At 41.2% G+C, this 23,215-nt stretch overlaps 1 protein-coding gene across 3 annotated transcripts in view; it reads left to right on the top strand.

Annotated features, from left to right (window-relative positions):
• The first annotated feature begins 3,245 nt into the window (after positions 1–3,245).
• The window catches only part of ano6 (anoctamin 6), a 107,010-nt gene continuing 87,040 nt past the window's right edge, over positions 3,246–23,215 (top strand). For 2 of the 3 annotated variants that reach the window (XM_052030818.1, XM_052030819.1), the window contains exon 1: positions 3,262–3,652. In XM_052030818.1, the coding sequence (XP_051886778.1) occupies positions 3,598–3,652 (55 nt within the window). In that variant the 5' untranslated portion in view covers positions 3,262–3,597. Of the gene's footprint in view, positions 3,653–23,215 lie in introns of all 3 variants that reach the window. The other variant, XM_052030820.1, reaches the window with a different exon arrangement.

Genomic DNA, 23,215 nt, shown 5'->3' on the forward strand with positions numbered 1-23,215 from the left:
GGAAGAGATTCACAAGAAGCCAGAAATAAAACCAGAAAATGCTGGAGATGCTCAGCTGGTCAGGCAATATCTCCAGGAAAACAGGAATCTGCTGGTTGTTGCTTACAAGTGAAATGGAAATTCTCATGAATATTCATGTGAATATTCTCAAAGATTCTAATGTAAATCATTGACCTGAAGGATTAGAGTAGAACTAACATTCCTGATTGCTTGTGCTAAATGTTCTACATAGTCGTGGGTGTATGAATTGTGCTCCAACTCTAAAATTCAATTCCATTGACAAGCTGAAAGGGTGATAGAGGCAGAAACCCTCATCACAGACAAAACAGTGGTTCAGCTGGTAGAGCTGCTGCCTCATAGCTCTGATGATCCGTGCCCAACCTTGACCCCTGGTGCTGTCTGTGTGGAGTTTATGTTCTCCCTGTCATCATGTCAGTTTCCTACAGCTGCTCCGTTTCTTCCCACATCCCAAAGACATGTGGATTGGAAGGTAAATCGGTCACTGTAAATTACCCCTAGTATGTAGGGGAGTGGTAGAATATGGAGGGAGTTGAAGGAATATGTAAGAATAAAATAAGACTTGTGCAGAGTTGGGTGCTTGGCGATCAGCATGGATTGGGTCAGCTGAAAGACCTGTTTCCATGCTCTGTGACTCCGTGACATTTAAAAGGTATGTGTGTATGTAGAGCCATAGTCCTCAAGACCATGACCTGGGAGGTAGGAAGAGGAATAATCTAAATAGCTCTATTTGTAACTGCTGAACATTAATGGGCTGAATGCCCTTCTTCTGTGCTATAAATTACAAGGATTGTAAGAGAATAGAAATTCAGAGTACAATATAGAAAGACCATTGTTATGCATATCAAGGAGAAATAACCAAAGACAAATTAGTCCTGTTTCTCTCTGCACAGAAACTGTCTGGCCCACCAAGCATTTCCCAGCTTTTACTGTTCTTTTATTATTTCAGATTGCCAACACCCTATTTGTGTTTACTGTGGTCCCTTATAAGAGGTTTGGTCTGATGTGTTTCTCCCACAAGGGGTTGTTACTAAGTATTTCCCTACAAGAGATTTACCTGTTCTACAAAAGATTTCTATGTTTTCCCCCACAAAAGATTGTCATGACTTTTACTGTGTTCCTCCCCCCCCCCAAGAAGTTTTCACTAATTTTACTATATTCTCCCACAAGAGGTGTACTTATTCCCCTATAAGGGTTTTGATGTGCTTCCCCCACAAGGGGTTAACACTAATTTTACTGTGTAACCCACCCCACAAGGCATTGTCACTTAAGTTTATTGTGTTCCTCCCACATGAGATCAACTATGTTACCCACAGGGTGTTGGCACTAGGTTGTCTCAAACTTTACTGTATTCCCCCCATATGCAGTTGGCTCTACTTTTAGTGTTCTCTACAAGGATCATCTCTAAGTTTACTGAGCTTTGCCACAAGGGGAGGATCTAAGATTTGCGAGTCTCCACAGGAGGCTGGCTCTACGTTTTCTGTTTCTCCATACAGTTGACACCATTACCCCACAATGCACAGACTCCAACCATCACTGTGTTCCTTCACTGGAACTGGGATTAAGTTTACTGTATTCACTGTAAGAGGTTAGCACTATGTTTCCTATGTCTCTCCCCCCCCCACCAACCAACCCCCACCCCCCCAACAATAGGTCAGCACTACGTTTCCTACGTTCCCACACAGGAGGTTGACATGAACTGAACAGTGTTCCCTCATTGGAAGCTGGTCTCAGTCCGCTCTGTCCCCTCAAGCTGGCACTGTTTATTGTGTCCCCACAAGATTTTGGCTCCAAGTTTACTGTGCTCTCCACAAGGGGTTGACTCTAACTTTAATCTGTTCACCAAAAGATGGTGGCTCTAACTTTACAGTGGGGTGGGACAAACCTTACTCCATTACTCGTTAGAAATTGATACTGAATTTTTGTTCCTCCAAAAGACTTATTGTGTTCCTTTTAACAAGAATTGTCATCAAGTTTATTTTGTTCTACCACAAGGGGTGACTCTAAGTTTAGTAATCCTCCACAAGTTTACACTAAATTTACAGTCCCTACCCAGGGGTTGATACTGACATTACTGAGTATTTCCATCATGGCATAGTTCTAACTTAACCGTGTTCTCCTACTAGAAGCTGGGTCTAAGCTTACTGTAAGTGCATTCCCCACAAAAGATTGGCACTAAGTTTGCCCAGCAAGTGGTTGGTATGAAGTTTACTGTGCCTCTTATTGGAAGTTGGGTCTAAGTCTACTGTATTCCTTATGAGAGGTTTGGATTAAAGTGACTGTGTTCCCTGACTAGAAGTTGACCCTAAATTTATTCTGCTTCCCTCAAAAGAGGTTGAGTCGAAATTTACTATGATCTCCGCAACAGGCTGGCACACTGTTTACCGTGTTCCCCCACAAGAACATAAGAAATAGGAGCAGGAGTAGGCCATCTGACCCATCGAGCCTGCTCCGCCATTCAATAAGATCAAGGCTGATCTGGCTGTGGACTCAGATCCACCTACCTGCCTTTTCCCCATAACCACTAATTCCCCACTATGCAAAAATCTATCTAACTGTGTCTTAAATATATTTAATGAGGTAGCCTCTACTGCTTCCCTGGGCAAAGAATTCACAGGTCCACTGCTCTCTGGGAAAAGCAGTTTCTCCTCATCTCCATCCTAAACCTATTCCCCCGAATCTTGAGGCTATGTCCCCTGGTTCTAGTTACACCTACCAGTGGAAACAACCTCCCTGCTTCAACTATCCCTTTCATAATTTTATATCATTCTATAAGATGCCCTGAATTCCAGCGAGTATAGTCCCAGGTGACTCAATCTCAGGTGTTGGTATTAACAGTGTTCCCCAACTGGAAGTTGGCTTGAAGTTTACCATGTTCCCTCAAAGAGTTTGCCTCTATTGTGTTCTCCACAAGGTGTTTGGTCTACGTTTACTATGTTCTACCACAAGCTGATAACACCCTGTTTGTTTGTTATCCAAATAGAGGTTTACTGTGCCCTCCTTCGTCGAAGTTAGCAGTAAGTTTACTCTTGATTTCTACAAAACATTGGCACCAACTTTACTGTGTTCCCTGACAAGGTGTTTGATAGCATATACCAGGTTTACTGCGTTTCCCACAAGAGGTCGGCTCTGACTCTCCTGCAAACTTTTTTTTGCTCTACTGGATAGGAGGGAACAATGCAAGCAGCACACAAGGAAAAAGAACACACCCACAGAGAGGCAGGCTCACAGAAGGCGCTGGTACTCGGCAGTGCGGTTATTTAGTACCGAGCGCTTCAAACTTGTGGAACCATTTCCTCTTGAACTTCTTGTTGTAGGTGTGGATTTCACTTTTTGTTCTGTTTAACTCAGTCCTCGCAAAGCGAGGCGTTTTCTCTGGACGAAGATGGAATCCAAGAGGCTGGTCTTGATTTAGTATCTGAGTCTCCTGGAGTTACCTGGAGATCGAGCGCTCACTGCCGAGGCCGAAGCTCTGCTCTTGTTTGTAGGGCGAAGGGCGGAAGGTGTTTTCTCTTTCTGTTTTATTTTTTGTCAGACTGATTGTTCGGCCCACATTAAGTTACCAACAAAGTTGCGAAGATGAGCAGTTTTGATTCGGACGAGGAGCAGCTGGAAATGGACGAATTTCCTGACGGTGAGTCATCGCTGGTTGAATGGTTACAATTTCGCAATTTTGTGTTATTCTAATGTTGCAAGACAAAGCGTTGGAGTAAATTCAGTGCTGACCATTTCCAGCTGCTCATCTCCAGTGGGAATCTGTAGCACGGGGTGTGGAAAAGCATCCCCGCCTTGTATGAACTGTTCAGAGACAAACACTGGAAGTACTCAGTCGGTCAGTAAAACCCAGTAAATGTTTCCAGCTCCGAGACAACTGAGAAGGCTGGTTCTCTGAATCTGTTGAATGCTCACTTGTTATGACCTTACACTTTGTGGTCTACCTGCAATGCACTTCCCTGTAGCTGTGACACTTTACTCTGTATTCTGTTATTGTTTTTACCCTGTACTACCTCAATGTACCGTGCAGTGAACTGTACGAACGGTATGCAAGACAAGTTTTTCACAGTACCTCGGTACAAGTGACAATAATAAACCAATACCAATAAGAGATGTAACGTTCTCAGTGAATAATGAGGCGTTGTCCTTCAAGCTTGCACTCTGACTATGTTGGAATGGTGTGGGAGGCCCAAGATGAAAAGGTCAGAATGGGAGTGGATGGAGAATTAAAGAGACAGGCAAATGGAAGTGCGTGGTTACCAGTGGATACTGCATCTCAGAAATAGTTGGGTGCCTTTAAAGTAGGAGGAGACCAGATTATGAGTATGGAATCTGGAAGGACTACAGATCCTCCCCAGGTCACGGCAGGGTTCCATTCCTATGATCACACCAATTGAATCAGGAGAATGTGAAATGGAAATTGCAGATGAACAAATTCCATAGGGATCTAGGTGTTCTTGACGACAAATCAGAAAAAGTGTTTTGAAAAGATCAGGGAATTGTGACATTCTGAAGATGGAACAGAAGAGGAGATGAGGCCTGGGCAGATCATCCATGAGTATATTGAATGACGGGGCAGGCTTGAGGGGCTGAGTGGCCTACTCTTACTCCAATGTTCTTATGGACAATTAGAACCAAACTCTGCATTGTAATTGAAGCAAATGTGACTAGACAATCAAAAAGTGTTGCTGTGAGATGGTTAGTTTTTGATGGCAAGTGCCAATCAAAGTAATTTAAAGATCCACCCATAATAAGTTGGGAAGGTCATTTAATTGATTGTACCTAACCCTAACACAGACCAAGCAACACACACCCCTTCTGACCCCACATGCACTCCTGTACGCTCCCCCTAAACACTTAAACCCAGGTCCCTGTCTGCTCCCCCAACATAGCACATTACATGTTCCACCCCGACTCATACCACACACATCCCCATACACTTTCACCGGGACCAAAGACACCTTTACCCTTACAAAGACTAGGCAACATGCACCCCCTTTGCCCTACATGCACTCTCATACATTTCCCCTGTACATTTACCCAGGTCCCAAACAGCTTACCCAACACAGATCCAACACAGATCAGTACACATATTATCACCCCCCCCCCCTCCAACTTTCTTGCACACATCCCAATACATGCAAACTGGGGTCTGAGACACTTTCCCTTCACACAGGCCAGGCAATAGGCACCCCTTCTGATCCCACATACACTCCCATGCATTCCCCCTCGACACCTACACCCGAGTCCCAGGGAGCTCCCTCTATACAGCATATTACACGTACCAACCCCCACCCCACCCCCCCCGACCTCCAAATCCTACATACATGTCTATATACTTACACTGGTGCTGTGCACACCTTCCCCTCACACAGGCCAGGATATCACCAACCCCAGACGACACCCCCACCAACCCAAAGCACCTCCTCCACCTTCACACCACAAACACTCCCACATGTCCAAAATTCACCACCACCTCCAGCCCTTCACCTGACCCTAATACCCCACAACACTGAATCACCCCCACCAACCCTAGCCAAAATTCCTACAAACCAAACCCCCTCACAAACCCAATAAACCACCCCCCCACCTCACATACACGACTACAATACCTGGGACCCCTAACCCCCCCTAATAAGATATGGAATAAAGAATAAGGCACAGATCCCAGTAAAGACGAGTGGAGCGGGACCAGGCTAGTGAAGGTGTGGGCCAGATCAAAGTTGAAGAGTCCAGTGAGACTGAATATCCAGTAACAAGATCAGTGAACACAAGAGGGATCATTTTCCCACTGCCCGCTAACTAACAACCTAACCCTAATAGTTGTTGACAATTATTGAAAGAATTTATTAATGTAATCAAAAAGTGCTTAAAAACAGAAATAGAAATAAAATGGTTATTGTTTATGATGTCAATTTTCTGCATTTGTTTAGAAAGGAATTGTTTATTGTTTAATGCACAAAGAAACCAACATCTCAAGAAATAACCAAGCAATTTTGATAAAGCTGTAAAATTGTGGATTAAAACATTGTGTGGAAACATTATTTTGCATGCATGATCTATGTTTTTTTTAACTATTGCTATGTAACTGGTTAAAAAGAGAATATTTTTACATCAAGCCTTTTCTTTTATCTTGGCAATTATAGCTTTCTGACTTTGCAAACCCAATTCTATAGGCGTTCTCTTTACTTCTACCTCCGCAGAGTATAAACAGGAAAATTCACACGCCACCTTTAAACTTCCTCAGTTGATTTGGATTAAGGTTTTTCACTTTTTGTTTAAAATATAGATAATTAACTTCAGGTGGGGTTAGGGAAACAGGCAATACTGAATCTGGGGCTTTTCATACACTCCAACAATTTTCCTTTTCATTAACATTTTATCTCAAAATGTCTGTGGCCCTGCTAATTTCATTCAGATGGAGCACTTAACTGCTCTCATCCATGGGCAGGTAGCCAGTTGGATTAATTTTTTGATTTGCAGCCAACCAAGTCTGATTTCTTGTAAACATTTTCAACAGACAGGATCCTGCTAGAACTAATGTGGCTTTAACCACAGCTGGACCAGAGTCTTATTACTGTCCCATTTGCAGATATATACCTGCAAGTATACATGCAGATCAATATCTCCAGTGTCTGGTTGCACTTAGTCCTCAACTCTGAATAATTCTGTGCCCTGTTGGAGGGTATGAGTTTTAATCAGTATCCCAAGTCTGCTGTCTAATGTACCATTTTTCTGTGTGTTTATATTTTTGTTTGTTATTTTTGTTATAGTTTCTCAGAATCTCAGCCACTTCATACATTATCCTTGGACCATAGAGTTACGGTTTGAGCAAAATCAAGGTCCATGCGCCATGTAGAAATGCTAACTAGATGTACAACCTAAAACGTTAAACCTCTTCCCATTCCATCATAGTGTCCTGTTCATTGAAGTGACTGTTATAGCCTTTATTCTTCTGTGAAATAGAACTATGTTATGGTATTGTTGTCATAACTATTTTATGCATCAGATCCAGTATAAGCATGTATGATACTTCACATTTAAGGTTGTTGAAATGGTAGTCTATGCTAACAAGATGTCTGAACCAAAACATAAAAATCTCCTTTTCCCATTGCATCGTAGAGTTGTGATTGATAGATTCATTGGCAGCCAGGTGTTCTCAATATGGGAATGCATATTGTCTTTCATCGTTTTTGATACCTTGATTCGCTGGCCTACAAGTGCTTGGCATTTGCATTGTGCCCACCTGCATCAAATTATACTTCAGTCTTTTTTTCTTGTAATCTTAGTGATTGGGAAGCAGACGTCAAACCCTTAATTTTGTTTTACCTCGACACCAGAAGTTTATTGGTAATTGATCTATTGTTGTCACGTGTACTGAGATATAGTGAAAAGCTTTTGTTTGCGTGTCATCCAGACACATCATTCCATACATAAATACACCATGACCTATATGATCATCTGCAAGTTCAGGTCTTCAATACAGCTTCACTGTTATAACATACATAAAATTCTTAAAGGCCTTGACAGGCCAGGTGCAGGGAGGATGTTTCCACTGACTGAGGAGTCTTGCACCAGCGAGCACTTTAAGGAATAGTCCATTTAGGAATGAGATGAGGAGAAATGTCTTCACTCGGAGAGTGTGAACCCTTGGGATTTTCTGCTCTGGAGGGCTGTGGAAGCTCAGTCAATGTGTTCATTCAAAAGAGAGTTCAATAGATTTCTGGACATCAAGGAGTGTGATTGTAATGCTGGAAAATAGTGCTGAGGGAGATGATCAACCATGATCTTATGAATGGAGGAACATGCTTGAAGGGCCATATCACCTACACCTGCTCCTGTGTTTATGTTCTTATGTTCTTGTCATTGTGAAGGGATCTTATCAGCTTTGATGTCCTGCAAATTCCTTTGCACGCTGTGCATCATGTCTGTGGTGGTAGCAAGTTGATCTTGCATGGCTGACTGCTGATTGTTACAATGGAAGTTGTGCATCTGCCATCAGGAACTACAATGTGATTGAGGCCACAAGTCTTCTAATGGAGTTGGCCACTATGTGGGAAAGGGTTATAAGATCGGCATTATAACCCATTGGTGTCAAAGCCTTCCATGCTGCTTGATATTGAATGCAGGATACCTAATGCAACAGGCGTATCATTGTGCATCCCATTAGCCACCCTCGATGGTGGTTCCACTGATGTTCTCACCTGCATCCTCTGTCGGGGCACTTCTGTGCGAATGTGCCCTCCAGTAAGCAAGAACATTCGCTATACTTTTCTCCCAGCTTGTGTTGCAGTCCTGTCAAGGTTGGTTTTTCGCCACATTCAGATCCCACCTCTATGTTATTCCAAAAAAAAATCAAATGCATTGTTACTTTCTGAGCTGGTGGTTGCTAGATTGACTTTATGCCTCCATCTCTGTCTTCATGCCAAATCAACTGGTTCAATTGGTCGATGCTGAGATGTTTCCATGAGTGGGAGAGGGTCTCAAATGAAGGGACATAGTCACAAGATGTGGAGGCTGTCATGAGATGCCTAGGAATTTCTTCTCTCAAGGGGTGTTGAATCTCTGGAATTCTTCATTCCAGAGGGTTGTGGAGGTTAAATCACTGGAGGTATTTGGAAAGGAAGTAGTTGAATTTTTAAGGAATTGAGGGCTATATGGAAGAGGCACAGGAGAAGTTGAAACCTGGGACAGATCAGCCATGATTGTATTGAATGCAGGGCAGCCTTGAGGGGCCAAATAGGTCTACTCCTCCTCCTACTTTCTAGTGCTCTTGTATTCTACTTCAGAACTTTGAGTATAAGGATCCCATCTGATTCTCCACTGCAGTATTGAAGAAATACTCATCTCTCTGAGGTCCAGACAAGCTGTCAATCTGAATTTATCTCTCATAGAATACCAAAGAACACTTCACTTGATCATTGCTACATTGATTTTTGTGACTGCCTTGGCATATTGGTTGCCTTGTGCATGACAACAATCAATATGTCTGAGGTATTTAAGTGGGTGTGAAGTGCATTGAGATGTGCTGCAAATGTGAAAGATATTTTCAAAGTGTGTGTCTTTATTTCCGAAACCGCTATAGCCTGGGTGTTTTTGCAGATCGTATCTACATGGAAAATACACAAGGGCTAGATAGTGGTGCAGTGAAAGGGGGAAAGTAAGGTGTGCATCTGAAAATCATAAGACCATCAGACATAGGAGTAGAATTAGACCATTCGGCCCTTCAAGTCTGCTCCGCTATTCGATCATGGCTGATTTATTTTCCCCTCTCAACCCCATTCTCCTGCCTTCTCCCCATAACCTTTGACAACCTTGCTAATCAAGAACCTATCAACCTCCGCTTTAAATATATCCAATCACTTGGCCTCCACAGCCATCTGTGACAATGAATTCCACAAATTCACCACCATCTGGCTAAAGAAATTCCTCCTCATCTCTGTTCTAAAGAGACGTTCTTCTATTCTGAGGCTGTGCCCTCTGAGTGGGCACTCGCCATGGATTCAACAATGGCCAATCCAATAACATCCAGTACAGTCTCCTTCGTTGCATTTAGGATATGGAAACATCCTCTGGGTAGTTCTCACTGTAGCTGGGTGTGTGTCATCCTGTCCTGCAAGACAAAGGAAGTGAAACACTAAATATCATGAAGTTTGTTTGGTGATATAAGAGGTATTGTTGCATCTGGATTTTATGTGCAGATCCTGATTGACATGCGTTTATAGTGCAAAAAACAAAACTGCTGGAGGAACTCAGCAGGTCAGACAGCATCTGTGGAGGCCGGGGGATAGTTAACATTTTGGGCTGGGACAATGTATCAGGGCCTGATGGTGCCACAGATACTTCCTGACTTGCGGAGTTCCTCCAGCAGTTTGTTTTATTTTGCTCCAGGTTCCAGTTTTTAGTGGATGGGTGATGGGAATATGGTGAATTGCAACTGAAAATCAGCTGTGTTTGGTTGGAAATGGCATTTGAAGATACGATCACTGATCGCAGACATTTTTATGAAGTCATTGAGCTGTTGGAGGTATTGTATTCATTTTCATGCTTGATGCAGACTCAGTGGGCCAAAGGGCCAGTTTCCGTGCTGCATGACTCTACGACAATGACAAGAACCAGAGATCAGATCAGCTAATTGTGACTGAATGGTAGAGCAGATACAGGCTCCTCCTTATGCTCCTGGTTTCTATGCTCAGTTGTGATCGCACTGGACGGTGGAGCAAATAGTTTGCACCCTGTTTAGTACAAAAGATAAGAGGGAAAATGGTACGTAAAAGAGGAATTTAGATATGAAGATGTAGGTAATGTAAATTTGAGAAGTTTTTGGAAATGAAAAGAGATGGGGAGAGGCCCAGAGCTGGTCGTAGTGGAGAAAAGTTAATGCATCATATCATAAAGCAAATTACTACTGGAAGGCTTGCCCATCAGGCCTGTGTCTCCCTTTACTAATATCATGGCTGATTATTGTCAGTCCTGAGGGACTGGCTAAGAAGAATTGCTAATAAAAATCTTTACTTACATTCGCAATGAAGATGAGTGAAGATGAACCTAATATCCAAATAATCTATTCAAAGCATAGCTAGGTGCAGATAGTGAATTAGTTTTGGAATAAGCATTGTCGTTGTGTCGTGAAAAGTCAAGATCCCACAAACAACAAGATGGCCAGTTTTGGTGATGATTGAGTGAGGACTTTTATCAATTTGAAATACTGACTTTGTTTCTTTCTCCACAGATGCTGCATTACCTTCTGAGTATATTTCTGTTTTCATTTCAGAGCTATCATTGTTTCGCCAAGTCTGAATATGCAAAGCAATAAACTATTGTATTTTTATATATTTTGCTGCAGAGGAAATCTACTTGTGTGTGGGCCCAGTAAAATATGAAGCCAGGCAGACCCACATTACCTACAAAAAAGCACTCTATGCTGCATTAGAAAGATAGAACTGGTCTGAGCAGCTTCACAAAAGTTTGGCCTTTGGAAGTTCAAGGGTTGCAGCTGCACTTCAACATTCTGTAACAATATAAAAAAGATGTCCCTCTGGAATATTACAAAACTTTGCACACCACATTCTCTGGCTGTAGAATTTTTTCCAAGCACTGTTGTTAGCAACAGTGTCCTCTCTCTGAAGTGCTGCAGTTTAATTCAGGACAAGCTTGCCATTGCTTGCTGAACCCCATTTCATGGTGCAATAAGTTCTGAGAAACTTGTGACACATACATCATTCTGCAAGTCTACCAGTCTCTGCAGCACTTGGGGGGGGGGGGGGGCATCATTTCTGCTGTGTGTCATTATGTTCTCTGATATCTTCAGTAAAAGAAGTTTATATTCTGATCAATATGGATTTTTTAAAAGGTTGTTAAAATGCCCTAATTTCTATGGAGTGTAGTTTTGGTAAGTGCCTAATATTAAGGGAAGTTTAGTGATTCAGATGCATTGTTTCACAGTCCATGCCCCACCCATGATCAGAGTTGGAAATCCCATCAGATTACACAGCTGGCATGGTTTACCCATCATAGCCATCACATTCCCTAATCCTCAAGCAGCTGTAATGCTGGCAAATGAATTAGGTATTGCTTTTAACAGTTTTGTTGCAGGAGCCAAATCAGTTTCTGCTGCATATTCCCTGGTTATTTCTGTGGAAAGTTTGAATCTACTGTTCATGTGACTCATTGGCTTTGCAAGACATGTGACTTTATGAAGTTTTAACTGTTTCCTTATTGCTGGAGATGCAGATAAGATAAGATATCTTTATTAGTCACATGTACATCGAAACACACAGTGAAATACATCTTTCGCGTAGAGTGTTCTGGGGGCAGCCCGCAAGTGTCGCCATGCTTCCGGCGCCAACATAGCATGCCCACAACTTCCTAACCTGTACGTCGTTAGAATGTGGGAGGAAATTGGAGCACCCAGAGGAAACCCACGCAGACATGGGGAGAACGTACAAACTCCTTACAGACAGCGGTGGGAATTGAACCTGGGTCGCTGGCACTGTAAAGTGTTAAAAGGTGGTCTTTGACAATTGTAACCAACACTGACTGCCTTAACGCTACTATTTGAGTTCGCCCCATCAATAATGATAAGTCTGTGCTTTATATTTTATATTTCATATTTCTTTACACCAAAAATCCATTCTTTGCAAAATAATAGAATGTAATCCACTGTTTAGAATATAAAGACAAGTTACTGACCTATTATTTCCAAGTTCAGCTTTTCTGTGAGGTAAATAAGAAGCAGTCTTTTCAATTTTAAGTGCTAAGTATTTTTGATGATTATGTACATAAGCCATTATTACCAAAGAAGAAGCAACATGTCAGAGCATAATATTGTGCATCTTTCCAGCTGTTCATGTACTGGACACAAACAAAGACAAGAAGTACTCAAATGCTGAGGCTAGGCGGAAAACCTGATCACATTTTTCTCCCCCAGTCTTGCATCCTCAACTTCACGGACCCACAGACTAGAGCTGATCTGACTTAAATCTACTAGTACCTGCAAGTTCTTCTGGCTGCTATTTAAAACCAACACCAGAAAACCTTTAGGAGCGAAGATGGTGTGAAATCATGAAAACAAGCCTGCTCATCTTTTCCCTTGCTCTACTTTCTTGCTTCCTGTCATTTTTCAGTTCCTTTCATTTGTATGGGTCTGGGCTCAGGTCTCATGTTCCAGCTGTCCTGGCTGCTGCTACAAAATGGCTTCTGAGCATAACTGAGGCAGGATACGCCTTAGTTATCTGGACAACCCATGGTTCAATGCAACTTGGTACCAACTAGTTCTGATTTAATGCTTTTACCAAGGCATTTCAAATTGGAAGCCATGTATGTATTGTGTAAGGAATTGATTGTGGACTTCAGGAAGGGGAAGTCGGGAGAACTAATCCTCATTGAGGGGTCAGCGGTGGAAAGTATGAGCAGCTTCAAGTTCCTGTGCATCAACATCTCGGAAGATCCATCCTGGGCCCAACACATTGATGCAGTTATGAAGAAGGCACACCAGCGGCTCTACGTTGTTAAGACTTTGAGGAGATTCGGTATGTCACCAAAGAGTCTTACAAATTTCTACAGATGTACGGTGGAGAGCGTTCTGACTGGTTGCATCACATTATGGTATGGAGGCTCCAATGCACAGGATCACGAGAGGCTACAGAGGGTTGTAGACTCAGCCAGCTCCATCACAGGCACAACTCTCCCCATCATCAAGGGCATCTTCAAGAGGCAGTATCCATCACTAAGGACCCTCACCATCCGGGACATGCCTCTTCTCATTACTACCATTGGGGAGAAGGTACAGGAGCCTGAAGACCCACACACAATGATTCAGAAACAGCTTCTTCCCCACTACAATCAGATTTCTGAATGATCCATGAACGCATGAAGACTATCTCGTTATTCCTTTTTTTTTGCACTATTTATTTATTTCTGTAATTTATAGTAATTTTATGTCTGCACTGCACTGCTGCCAGAAAACAACAAGTTTCATGTCATATAGGTCAATGGTAATAAATCTGATTCTGTAGGAACTGGGAGATATGTTGAGAAAGACTGAGGAGTTGAACTTGAGGGTTTTGAAAGTCAAAAAACCTGCAGATGCTAGATATCTGAAATAAAACCAGAAAATGCTGGAAACACTCAGCAGCTCAGGCCACATCTGTGGAAAGAGAAATGGGTAACATTTCAGGTACAGGATCTTTCAACGTATCAGGTTGGGTTAGGAAAATAGTTCAAGTCTGCAATGGTACAATAAAATAAGGCTTAGTAGCTGTTGGCAGAGCAGTCTATTCATGGAGCTGGCTTCCACTACTTTAGGTAAAGTGTTCCAGATCCCAACAGATCCTCTGAGTGGAAATATTTCTCCTCCCCATCCCTCTAGCTATTTTGCCAATAATTTTAAATCTGATTTCTGGTTATTCACCCACTCTCCAGAGGGTATAGTTTTTCTCTCTGCTCTATTGAAAGTTCTCGTAAATGCATTGTGCAAACCAGTGACAGAATGAGGACACAGAACACTGCAGATGCTGGAATATGGAGCAAAAACTGCTGGTGGAACTCAATAAGTGAGGCTGCATCTGTGGAGGCCAAGGGATGGTCAATGTTATTAGGTCGGGACTCCTTATCAGGATCCTAATGGAGGTTCCAACACGGAACATTGACCATCCCTTGACTTCTACATCTGCTGCTTGTCTTGCTGAGTTCCTCCAGTAGTTTTGTTTTCTGCTAGTGACAGAATGGGAGTGTTCTTCAAATTGAGAGTTCTTATCTCAAAGAGCCTAGCTCAGGAAGCTGCTAACATCATCCCATCTTCAGAATCTACGCCCACAATTCACACATGGGTCTGAATTATTTAAAATAACTCTTTCTTTAATTGCATGAACAGTATTGAATTCTACTACTTTGCTTTAAACAGCTGCATGATGAAGGGTTAACTTTTCATTGGCAGCACTCCAGATATCTGAGACAGACTTCTCAGCAGAAAATGTCGACCTCTATTACAGTTTCCTGTTTAATCATTGCTTTGATTTTTTTTTACAAGAGCATTCCAGAATGCAAGAACAATTTGCAAATAGATCAAATAAAAGTTAAAATCAGAAAATGAAAACGTTTAACAAAGTCTCCCTAAGTAAATTTGGATTTTTTATATTTAAAAAAATATACTTTGTTCATAATGTATGAAGAGTGAATATAATCGATACGTCTTTCTCTGTATTCTTTGTGTCAGCAATGCAATACATTCTCTTGCAATACACCGATACAGCTCGCATTTATTCTTTAAAGGATGCACCCTTGAGGCCTTTGAGAGGCTGTTAGCCTGGACCCCGTCCCTCAGTGTCTAGTAGAAGCAGGACTCTAGACTGTGGTCCTTTCCCACAAAGCCTTTGTGGCGGCTGCATCGAGCTTCAGTGCATCCCTCGGCATGTACTCATGCACCTTGGAATATGCTAGTCAGAGGCATTCATTTGCAGACATCTCCTCACATTGGAAGACCAACAGGTTTCAGGCAGACCAAAGTGGGTCTTTCACCAAGTTGATGATTTTCCAGGAGCAGTTGATATTTGTCTCGGTGTGCAAACCAGAGAACAGTCTGTAGATCACTGAGACCTCTGTTATGCCACTGCTTGAGGTGAACTGTGACAAGGACCATTGCATCGTTTACCAAATCTTGGCAAATGCACAGTCAACAAGGAGATGGACGAGCAACTCATCTGCACTACAGCGACCTCAAGGGCAGCGTGCAGCAAGAGTAAGACTTCATCTGTGCAGGAAGGATATGATGGGGAGAGACACTCACTGCCAGCCAAGTGAGGACAGTACTTGTTTGTGAGTTCCAGCGATGAGGCATTCTTCCAAATGACTTTGATGTTTTGCTTGACAACTGGAACCTCAGCTGTTAGTGACACTTGGTCTTTGCATACTTTGGTTCTAGGCATAGCTTGATGCAGCCACACACAAAGGTGGCCATCAGGATGAGGGATATGTTGAGTACATTTCCTCTCCCCCTTTCTCTAGAGGTCTGTACACCATGACCCAACGGACACGATCCATCCTGGAGGTAGCTCAGGTGATTGCCATGGTGCAGGAACAGCAACACCAAGAGCATCTTGCAGCTAATGACCATATTCTTGCCCACTATCAAAAGAGAGCACAACTCCCACAGCCCCAATTTCTGTTTCACTATAGCTGTAGCCAATTAATGTCACACGCCTTGGCTCTCCTAAACCAGATTCCCAGCACCTTCAAAGAGTCAGACATAACAGTGAAGGGACTAGAGGATCGGTTGGACCAGTTACTAAAGAACATGGCCTCACTCTTGCTGTGATTGAGGATAATGTCATGTTTGCATTTTTGTTATCTTTAAATTTTTTTTCCCAATCCAAAAAGACATTGAAAAACTGAAGATGATCCCATCTAAACAAATATGCAACCATGACATTATCCTTTATTCTTGCCACTAACTTTTTTTAAAGCCTAAATTTTAGTTTCAAAGAAGTATTGTCACCAGTTGCAAATATGAAATTTTGAGAACCCAGAGACACCTTCAGTGTTAGTTTAACAGAATTATGTTTTTTTAGCTAATGTGATGAATGTGTTTAGAAAATTATGTCAAGAACTGCTCTGCAGAAATTTGCAGAGAGGAATTACAGAATTTGTGAATGTAACTACACAGTTCAACGTTGTACTTAAGCAGAATATCCCTGTCATCCTTGATAAGCATTCAACAGTTAATTGCAACAGTAACCTCACAACTATTAGAGTTTAGTCTAGCCCTCAATGAAAGGTTGCAATGGTCTGCAGAATAACTTGACTAAATACTCCTACATCATAAGAAGAGACAGCAAAAAATTAATTATCACACTTAGCTGAAGCTCCCTGGATCAATTCTCTGGAACTCCATTATGATTCATTCAAGTATTGGGGAATGAAATATTATATTCAATAGCTTCTGAAGTATAAATTGGTAATTCATCTTTTGATTTGCCGCATTTGACTAAGATTATAGGCTGTTGGAATTGACAAATCATTATCTAAATTTGGCCAGACTATATTTTCTTTCTTTATACAAATCTGGATTGCCTTGCTAGATATTGAGGCATTATAATAAGATGCCAGATTTTCTGATTGGTATACTGCACATTAAACTTTATCCATAACATTCAATGGTAGGTAGTGAGTTGATGAGCTGATATAATTTTAAGTAATACCTTAAGGATTCTCTCAACCTTTTGGACAGGCACACAAGTAACATTTCCCTGGTTGCTGTGTATAATAATAAATTTTCAGTTCATTAAAATTAATGAGACTGAAAATTGATCATATTCTCTATTGGGTGGATGATTTGCATTGGTAGATTTATCCTCGGATATAGAGCTAAGAGTCTACCCCAATGAATAGAAGACATGTTACCAATTGAGAATAATCTTGCCTGCAGGTTTATTCAGTATTTGACTAATGCAGAAGCAAACTTATGTAAGCACATTAATTGTAGAAACCTAATCTATCAAATTCAATGTCTATTGTGGCACTTAGAGGAACTGAAGAATCATTTGTCGAAAAACTTCCTATTTTTAATGGAAAAAAACCTCCTGATTATAAGTTTATTTGGATCTAAGTTGGATTCAATTTACCTCATGCATGCTAGCAGTTACCATGCACCCTGTTCAAAGCTAAGTTATGATATCATGGTAAAGACATAGCACTTCATTTCTCTCTATACTCACCTCCTCCTATTTCCATTTTCTTCTAAGTCATTTAATAATTTGAGTTACCCTCAGGTTGTGACAAAATACCATATAAAAAAATCTGTCATCCTTTTTCTGATAAACAGATAATCTTAGTACTTGTATCAATGCCTGAGTAGTAGGTTGAAAATCATATATCTAATGAAATCAAAAGCATATTCTGTTCTAGATTTTGCTGAATAAAACCTTATACAAAGTCTTTTATGATCAATAGTGGGGGAAAATTCTGGAGGCTATTATAAAGGAGGGGATAACAGAAAAGAACTAAGAAAATATCAATGAGATTAGCCAAAGTCACCACAGATCTCTGGAAGAGAAACTTACTAGAGCTTGTTGAGGAGGTAACTGATAGAATAGATGAGCGAAGATCAGTGGATATGGTGTATTAAAACTAAATTGCTTGATATTGGGATAATGTATTAGCACAGTTTGAAAATTAGTCAACAGGCAGAAGCCAGAGGGTAGGAATAAATTGATCTTTTTATCTTGTGGGGTACTGCAGGGATAAGTGCTTGGGCCTCAGGCAATCATAATATGTATTAATGACTTGATGAGGGACCCAAATGTAATATTTCAAAATTTTTTGATGACATTAAATTGTGAGGAGCATGCAAAGAGGCTTCAAGCTTGGGCAAAAGCATGGCAGGTGCCTGGTATGGAGATTCCAATGCACAGGATCACAAGAGGCTGCAGAGGCCAGCTCCATCACAGACATAACACTTCCCGCCATCAAGGACATCTTCAAGAGGCGGTGCCTCAGGAAGGTGGCATCCATCACTAAGGACCTTCACCATCTGGGACATGCCCTCTTCTCGTTACTACCATCCAGGAGGAGGTACAGGAGCCTGAAGACCCACACTCAATGATTCAGAAACAGCTTCTTCCCCTCTGCCATCAGATTGCTGAATGGTCATGAACACTACCTTGTTATTCCATTATTTTTGGAACTATCTATTTATTTTTGTAATTTATAGTAATTTTATGTCTTTGCACTATACTGTTGCAACAAAACAACAAATTTCACATCATATAAGTCAGTGATAATAAATCTGATTCTGATATAATATGAATAAATGTCAAGTTATGCACTTGGGTAGGAAAAATGGAAAGGTGGCATATTATCTAAATGGTATTAGATTCACTAAGGTTTAGAAGAATGAGTGGGAATCTAATTGAAACTTCCAAAATTCTGATGGGACTAGACAGATTTGGATACAGGAGGATGTTTCCTCTCATAGATGCATGTTACAGGGCAAGAGATTTAGGACCAAGATGAGGAGAAATTTGGTGGAATTCTCTACCACGGAAAGCTGTAGATGCCGAGTCGGAGAAAGATAAATTCCTTGATGTAAAATACATGAAGGGTATGGGGAGAGAGCAGGAAACTGGTATTGAGATAGGCAATCAGCCATGATCATATTGAATGTTGCAGCAGGTTTGATGGGCCAAATGGCCTACTCCTGCTCCTAATTTCTGTGTTTCTATACAAAGTAGCAGAATCCTAGCCCCAAAGGTTTTAGTCAGTTCTCTCACTCTTGTTCAACTCACAGTTTTGGCCTCTTGGATTTAATGTTTTATTTCTCATTTACAACCTTTCTCTCTCACATCTCTGAGGGTATATCCTGCTGTGGAAATCACAGTTATTAGCTGGCTGAGAAGAGGATAAGATAACCTGTTCACAGGTTGCTCAGCTAATGCCTTTCTAATTAATAGTTGTTGTGGGAGATTAGTGAAGGTGATCACATTTCAATTCAATTCAACTTCTTTCTGTTCTCTTCCTGCCCTTCCAAAAATAAAAACAATCAAGATAAAATATTTTTTCTTCCAGGCTATGAAATTTATGGACATTGAAAGCCAAGGATTTTTGTTGTTGTTAATGTGGCTATGTGGAATTCCAAAATATTATAACTGAAAAAAACTGCCTTTTAGTAGGAATAATGTTATAATAACCCAGTGTTATGCAAGTGAGGGTGGAAAGTGCATTGGCTCAAGGACATCTGATTTCAATTACTGTCTGACGATCTCATGCTGCTTGTTTCTCAACTGCAAGCTTGGAATGATCCCAGTTAAAGAACAATGGGACTATTTGTGCACCACCCAAATTTCAAGACCTAAAACGTCTATTAGAACGGCACTCCCCAAAAGGAGAATCTATCAAAAAAAGTCAAAATTGTTCCATCCACAGAGTGAGTTGCATCTCATTTATTAAAAGGGGAAGGAACTTTGAGGGAAGAAGGTTAGTGAAGGGAGAAGTTGTTGAGAAGGTGGGTTCTCGGGGTGGGAGGACACTGAGGACAGCAAGTAGGGAGACTGAAGGAGGAGGTAATGAAGAAGGCGGGATCAGGGTAGGGGGAGATAGGGTGAGGGAGGGATTCAAAGGGAAAGGTTGTGGGGAAAGAACATTTATGTTTATGTATTTTTGGGTGAATGTGCACAGTCAGTGTATGCTTAGTCAATGTGTGTGAAAATACATGTGTTTGTACATGTGCCAAGTCTCTGCAGCAAAGCTTGGTCTCCAGTTGTCTTGAATCCCCTTGCCTTTGGACCAAGACCTCACTCCAACAAGTCTGTGTGGTAGCTGGTGTGAAACAGCCATCCCATGTTTAAATAGTCCTGCACACGCATCTTCTACTACTCAAACTGGAATAGAAGCAAGTCATCCTCAATCCTGAGGGACTGGCGAAGAAGTTAATTTCCTAACTCACAGATCCTAGAAACCAAGGTCTGTGAGATCGTGAATTGGGCAGTAATAGATAAGATAAGATATCTTTATTAGTCACATGTACATCGAAACACACAGAGAAATGCACCTTTTGCGTAGAGTGTTCTGGGGGCAGCCCACAAGTGTCGCCATGCTTCTGCCACCAACATAGCATGCCTACAACTTCCTAACCCGTACGCCTTTGGAGTGTGGGAGGAAACCAGATCACCCGGAGGAAATTCGTACAGACACGGGGAGAACACATGAACTCCTTACAGACAGCTGCTGGAATTGAACCTGGATCGCTGGCACTGTAATAGCATTATGCTAACCGGTACACTAAAGTGCCTCAGACAATCAAATTGAAGATGGACAGACCCAGGTGTTAATTGGAGCTTTTGTAATTGGGGAAAGCTGGTGGTGGGAGTGGACTAGAAGGATTTTTGTACGGTAGCGTAGCAGTTAGTGCGATGCTATTACAGCGCCAGCGATCGGGGTTCGATTCCCATCGCTGTCTGTAAGGAGTTTGTACGTTCTCCCGTGTCTGCGTGGGTTTCCTCCGGGTGCTCCGGTTTCCTCCCACATTCCAAAGACGTATGGGTAGGTTAATTTGGGTTTAAAATGGGCGGCGCGGACTCGTTGGGCCAGAAGTGCCTGTTACCACACTGTAAATAAAATGTAAAAAATTTTTAAAAAATTGTTGCGGACATGCTATCCAGATATGTAATGTACTCTACAATGGTTAGCACTGATATTCTCAATGCAAAATGCAGGCCAATATGTTAAGGCCTGTTTCAGGTTTGTAAGACGGAATGAACCACTGAGTTAAGTGTGTTATGTAAACCACTTGTCTTGAAATTTAGGATAATTACCATCAGCAGGTCCTCTACCATCAACTTCTTGGGAGTCACCATTGAGCAGAAATCAATGGACCAGCTTCATAAATGTTGTGGCTCGGAAACAAGTTAAAGGCGAGAACCCTAAGGTTCATGGATCACCTCCTGATGCACCAAAACCTTTCCATTATTTACAAGGTATTATTGCAAAACTTATCTAATTCTAATATACTGATGGGAATTTGGAACACTGAGATTTTATTTGAACAAAGATCTTCTTTTACAATTTCATTTAGCCTTGTGCAATTGTGTTTTATTTTATTTTCCATTTTGTTGGATGTAGGTATGGTGGGAAAGGCTTGCAGTGGGACATAGTCCACTTACATGCATGAGTGCAGCTCCACAACACTCAAGAAGCTTGATGCCATCCAGACCCGCTTGATTCCCCAAACATTTATTCCTTCATACATCTATGTATCGTGGCTTCTCTGTGTTCCATTTACTAAATGCACCATAGTTACTCATCAAGACTACTCTATCAGCACCTCTCAAACCTGTGACTTTGATCCAAGAAAGACAAGGGCAGCAGGTTCACAAGATCACCACCACCTACCGTTTCCCTTCATAATCACAAACCATCTTGACTCGTAACTATATAGACATTCCTTCAAAGTTGATGGGCCTGAATCCTGGAACAATTCACCCCTACAGCACTGGGGGCACCAGAAGGACTGTATCAAAATCATGGCCCACCACCAACATCTGAAGGGAAATTAAGGATGGACAATAAATGCGAGCCTTTTGCTCAATGCCTATATGCCAAAAGTGAATAATAATATGATCACAATTGCACAAGACTAAATGAAATTGTGAAAAGATTTTTATTTTAGTATTGGTGTTCCAATTTCACATCTGCACATAAGAATTCCATAGGTTTTGCAATGATTGCTGGGTTAACAGTAGAGCAGAAATTATTTTGACCAGAGTAGCCAAACTATATAATTTTCAAGCCACATTAACAAGCATTTTACCATAATTTGGATTTGAGTTTTGTTAGGTTTCTTTTTACTATGAAGCTCTTCTTTAAAGTCTTGTCTTGAACCCACTTGTCACTTTCAACTAGATAATTACAATTCTTTGATCAAGCAACATAGATGGATAGAATGGTGAAGCACTGGTTAGACTGCACTTTATTGTGTGCTGAGTCGGGACCGTAAAGCACAATATATGTGGATGTTATCAGGATATACACTTGACTTGAATTAAATCAGAGATGTGTAATCAGGTTCTCTCGGGCTTGGATTGGATTGTCAGGCTGTATTCCAGACCATTGAATTGAATTTTAGGAACCACCTAGGTTGATTCTTTGTACTTACTTTCAATTTGTTTATTCTGTTTTTTTTTGCTTGTTGTCAATTCCATTTTTGTAATCATCTATATCTTTTACCTTTTTATTTGTTTCATCCTGTAAGCCTTTTGGCACATTTCAACCTTCCCTTTATCATATTTTTCTGTTCATAATAAATAACAGCAATAATAATGAGGGACCAAAGCTCTGAAACCATTAATCAATCATTAATGCTGGTGACAAAAAAGAGACTCCAGATGCTGGAATCTGGAGCAACACGTAAAGTGTTGGATAACTCAGCAGGCCAGGCAGCATCTACAGAGGGAAATGAACAGTAGACATTTTGGGTCGAGACCCTTTGTCTGGACTCTGGTCTAGACGAAGGGTCTCGACCCAAAATGCCAACTGTCCATTTCCCTCCATAGATGCTGCCTGACCTGTTGAGTTATTTCATACTTTGTGCGTTGCTCATTACTGCTGGTACCTATTTCTACACAGTTTAACATTTAAGGACTTATGTCAAAGTCAATATCTCTTTAAAAGAAACATCACAACATTTATCATTAGTGCACTACAAATTAACTAAAGCCATAAAGGGGCATGTGCAGAAGCATGGTTAACTACACTACACTAATCAAGTATTTTAGAGATGTGCACATATGCATGTTACTTGTGTAAAGAAAGAAAATAACAGTTCTGTCAAAGGGTCTCAGACTTGAAACGTTAACAGTTTCTCTCTTCATAGATGCTGCCTGGCCTACTGAGTATTTTCAGCATTTTCTGTTTTTATTTCAGTTTCTGATAGCTTTCGCATTGCCATTTATAGCTTCCACCAATGTAAACATCATAGAAAAGCAAAAAAAACTGCAGATGCTAGAAATCTGAAATAAAAACAGAAAACACTGAAAATGCTCAATATGTCATGCAGCATCTGTGGGAAGAGAAACAGGCAGTATTTTAGGCCAAAGATCTTTATGTCAGAAACATTCACCTGATGAACTGCCAACAAATGAAAAGTTGATTCTGTTTATCTCTCCACAGACACTCTATGTAATGTAAAAATTATAGTCTCTCTGGCAACTTC

This window comes from Pristis pectinata, chromosome 15 (genome assembly GCF_009764475.1).
Source record: "Pristis pectinata isolate sPriPec2 chromosome 15, sPriPec2.1.pri, whole genome shotgun sequence".
NCBI classification, from domain to species: Eukaryota; Metazoa; Chordata; class Chondrichthyes; order Rhinopristiformes; family Pristidae; genus Pristis; species Pristis pectinata.